Raw genomic sequence first — 4,766 nt, forward strand, 5'->3', positions numbered from 1 at the left:
GGATTAATTACCCAATGTTGATCTTGACCGTCCATTTCTCTAATCTAATGGCTGATATTAAGAAGGAAAAAGGAGGAAATATAGGAAAAGGAAATGAATACATCCCTATATGTATATATATATATATATATAGGGTAGTGATCAAAGTATAACTAATATTAAGTGTATAACTAGAGAACAGATCTCAGCCACACATTTTGTTAGTCTAATTTAATCTTATAAGTTAAACAAATTTTCAGATTTTTGTTAAAAATAATAGCTCAAGGGCATTTTCGGAATTGAGGGGTATGTTGAAGAACATCCCCCCAGAAAACGAGCTCAGCTTCATCCTCTCTCTTTTCCTCCATTTTGACGAAACCAGCCAACGCCATCTCCGCCTTGGTCTCCACCATTCGAGTGCCGGAATCAGTGCACACGTTCTCCAAATCAGCGTCGCACCAGCGCAGCTTGCCGACGAGCAAGGGGTAGTCATGCAGGACTCTTCCGAGAGACTCTTTAATCTGCCCGGCAACCAGCCATCCAGAGTCCTCGGAGGAGCCCTTGTTGTAGCAGAGGAGCAGGTGGAAGCGCCGCTGCAGCACCGCCGCCGATCCCGCATTCTGTGAAACCGTGATTCTGCGCGATTGTCGTGGATCTGTTGGCTTTGTTGGAACCACTGTTTGAATTGCTTCCACGCGCACTTTGCCCACCGGAGTTGCCATTTTTTTTTTGTTTTCAAGATGTTGTGGATGAATTTCAGTGGCAATAGCTTTAGTGTTGAATAATTATAAATTTGACAATACACATTAGTGTAACCAAATAAGGAGTTACTGCTTAGATGGTGATCGGAGGACATTTTATTCTTGGTTAAAATAAACAAGAGTATTAAATAAGTGTTTGCTTGACTGTGTTACTAAGTCTCATTTCATTCTTTGTCAAAGCAACTCCCAATTCATTCGATGATTTTATTTACTTAACTCTTGTTAACAAAACACATCACTCTTATTCTGATTTTACTTCACTCTTGTTAACAAAACACATCACTCTTATTCTGATTTTACTTCACTCTTGTTAACAAAACACATCACTCTTATTCTGATTTTACTTCACTCTTGTTTACAAAACACATCACTCTTATTCTGATTTTACTTCACTCTTGTTTACAAAACACATCACTCTTAATGTGATTTTACTTCACTCTTTTTTAACAAAACACATCACTCTTTTTCTGATTTTACTTCACTCTTGTTAACAAAACACATCACTCTTATTCTGATTTTACTTCACTCTTGTTAACAAAACACATCACTCTTATTCTGATTTTACTTCACTCTTGTTTACAAAACACATCACTCTTATTCTGATTTTACTTCACTCTTGTTTACAAAACACATCACTCTTAATGTGATTTTACTTCACTCTTTTTTAACAAAACACATCACTCTTTTTCTGATTTTACTTCACTCTTGTTAACAAAACACATCACTCTTATTCTGATTTTACTTCACTCTTGTTAACAAAACACATCACTCTTATTCTGATTTTACTTCACTCTTGTTTACAAAACACATCACTCTTATTCTGATTTTACTTCACTCTTGTTTACAAAACACATCACTCTTAATGTGATTTTACTTCACTCTTTTTTAACAAAACACATCACTCTTTTTCTGATTTTACTTCACTCTTGTTAACAAAACACATCACTCTTATTCTGATTTTACTTCACTCTTGTTAACAAAACACATCACTCTTATTCTGATTTTACTTCACTCTTGTTAACAAAACACATCACCCTTATTCTGATTTTACTTCACTCTTATTTACAAAACACATCACTCTTATTCTAATTTTACTTCACTCTTGTTTACAAAACATATCACTCTTAATGTGATTTTACTTCACTCTTGTTAACAAAACACATCACTCTTTTTCTGATTTTACTTCACTCTTGTTAACAAAACACATCACTCTTATTCTGATTTTACTTCACTCTTGTTTACAAAACACATCACTCATATTCTGATTTTACTTCACTCATGTTTACAAAACACATCACTCTTATTATGATTTTACTTCATTGTTGTTTATAAAAACATCTCTCTTATTACCGAGCAGCGCCGCGCAACTGGAACTCGCTTCTGCGGAACTCCATCAACATGATGACCCCCTCTACTTTATATTTTAGTCTACTCAAAAAGCCTGGATTTGAATCTACAATCTTATCAACAATTTAAAATACACAAAAAAGATTTCTTTATGATAAACAAAGGATACCAAAATTAATTAAATTTTTAATTAGAAAACACGAATTCATCCAAGAAACTGCAGCATCACCTTCTTAACAAAATCAAGGAAATTTGAATGCTACAACATCGAATTCGACATCTATATCACACATATTAAGAAGATGAAAAAGAGGAATGAATCATCGATTTCTTGCAATGAGCGATAGCTACTTTAATGGAAACCTCAATCTCCGCGGCGCTGCTGCTCCGCCGGAGAAACTGCAGCTCATGCAGACCGCTCAAACTGAACGAGGACGACGCCGTCGATGACGAAGATGAGCAATCCTCTTCATCATCGCGCTGATCCCGTAACTCTCCTCAAGCACCGACACCACCGTCGCCACGTCGCCCAACAGCGTGCTCCCCTCCACCTCCTCCGGCGAGTGGCCAGAGATCTCCTCCGACCTTCACCTGGAGCTGAAACATGTCTTCGAGATTGTTATTATGGCTATGCAATGACCATTATACCCCCGCCTTGTTATTATGGAGTAAATTTATGATTGAGGGAACTAATTTCTCCTTAAATTCAAAAATTAATACTAGCCCTTGATTTTTTTGATCTTGTAGCTATGATTTGTTCTCTAGTTATTTGGTTAAGGGGTGTTTGCCATAGATCATGACCCTATATATATATATATATATATATATATATATATATATATATATAAAAGATCCATTCAGATTAGCCACATTTTTAACAAATAAATGTAGAATTACTGAAGCGAACCATCATTCTGTGTGTTAAATAGTTACAGATCTTAACATAATCCTAACAAATTCTGGCTCCAGCAGCCTAAATTTTGTTTATAAGCAAATCAATGGGCTAGCTAAACATTCACAGCAAGACGATGAATTTATCAATTGTCTTTCTGATGCAAAACAGGAGGCATACTCATATTACCATTAAGAACAGCATGACAAACTTGTTTCTCTGCTATCCAACATCGGAAAGAATAAGATTGTCCTGCAACACAAAATTGTTTTCGGATAAATGAACGGCGTCCACATTATAACAAAAACTGAGCCTCAATTCTCAGCTTTCTACAGCTTGAAGTTTAAAGCTCTGCTTGTTACGTAATAGAATTTTGGATCATACATGATGTACGTAATTCATAGATTACTAAAGTAACTAAACATCATGTTATTTGGAAGCCCGAATCATCAATGCAAGACAAGAGTGAACTCTAGAAACACACAAGCAACTATTGATACTAATTTTGACATTCATATTTGTAGCTAACAGAGACATTCAGAAAATATGTACCTCATTAGCCATCAGCCGTCTCACATTTTCTGCAAAAAGCTTGGGATCTTCCTTTTCTTGTTCTGAAGTGTGATAAACTGGTAATTTCTTCACTTCAATGTAATTCACAAACTGGCATAGAAGAAGAATCACATGATGCACCTGCGAAAGATGAAAACTTTGTCACCATTTGTGGTTATGCCTTCTGTTAAAAGACAAGAGACTGGTTAGACAAACTAGAGACTCTCCTGTAAGTAGAACATTTAAGGTGATGAAATCTGATTATGCTGCCTAAAAGCATCATTGTATATTATCTTCACCTCATAAATAAAAGGTAGTCTTTTGGCAATGTTTATATATCAATCCCTCAATGATTGCACTGAAATTTTGTGTATGGTTGGTAGGAGATGATGTTACATGTTATTCAGAAGAAAAAAATGACATAAACAACAGTGGTGTCTAATCCTTAAATTATATCATGAATTATGATCCTCTTCTATCCCACAAACAGGATACCTATTCAGTAATGTTGCCGAGTTCTTGTTAATTGACTGTCGTCGGACCACAAAGAGATTTCCAGCAAACCTGGAACATTATGCAAGGCAGGGAAGGGATCTCTTTGTTTAATTTCGAGCAAACTAATTCCTGTCTCAGAAATTGCATTGGCTTCTGTAGTACTTCTCGAATGCTGAAACAAAACTTAGACATTCTTATTAGATTTTCTAGCCACAGGAGAGGGTTAACTAAGACATGCTATATCTATAGCTAATGCCATTACACACTCATCTCATTCACCAATTCGTTATGCTTAGAGTTAGCGTGTCGTTTCACAATCGCATAGATCCAACTATACCTCTACCCACAAATCCTACGTGAATCAGGCAAACACAACCAATTGCACACTCCCTTTTGCACTCTCAGATGCACCAAAACACTTCAACCAAAATTCACCAAAACAAATATTTTAATGCTAATTTATTCTAGCTTTGCAATCAAACAAAATAAATCCATTAAACAGCAGAAAAAAAGAAAAATAAAAAAGTAGTAGCTCAGAGCATCTCCAATGGTTTTAGGCTAGCCACAAACTTCTCATGCCATATCATCAGGACTAAAACTCCTCCTGCCAGATCATTAGGATAAGCAACTGGACAAGCAATAGGCTAGCCACAATAAACAAAATTATAAAAAATAAATAATTAACAATCACACAAAATACGGAATTAAATTTACAACACAGATACGGAAAAATTCAATAA

At 35.6% G+C, this 4,766-nt stretch overlaps 1 protein-coding gene across 1 annotated transcript; it reads right to left on the reverse strand.

The window, feature by feature from the left end:
• Positions 1 to 260: 260 nt before the first annotated feature.
• On the reverse strand, positions 261 to 701 carry LOC121804181. The gene has a single exon (XM_042203713.1). The coding sequence runs from the start codon at positions 699 to 701 to the stop codon at positions 261 to 263; it is 441 nt and encodes a 146-aa protein (XP_042059647.1).
• Between the last annotated feature and the right edge of the window lie 4,065 nt (positions 702 to 4,766).

Source organism: Salvia splendens, chromosome 5 (genome assembly GCF_004379255.2).
Source record: "Salvia splendens isolate huo1 chromosome 5, SspV2, whole genome shotgun sequence".
Lineage (NCBI taxonomy): Eukaryota > Viridiplantae > Streptophyta > Magnoliopsida > Lamiales > Lamiaceae > Salvia > Salvia splendens.

Excerpts from the sequence above, each read along its gene's own strand:
- LOC121804181 (XM_042203713.1), bottom strand. The coding sequence starts at position 701 with ATGGCAACTCCGGTGGGCAAAGTGCGCGTGGAAGCAATTCAAACAGTG.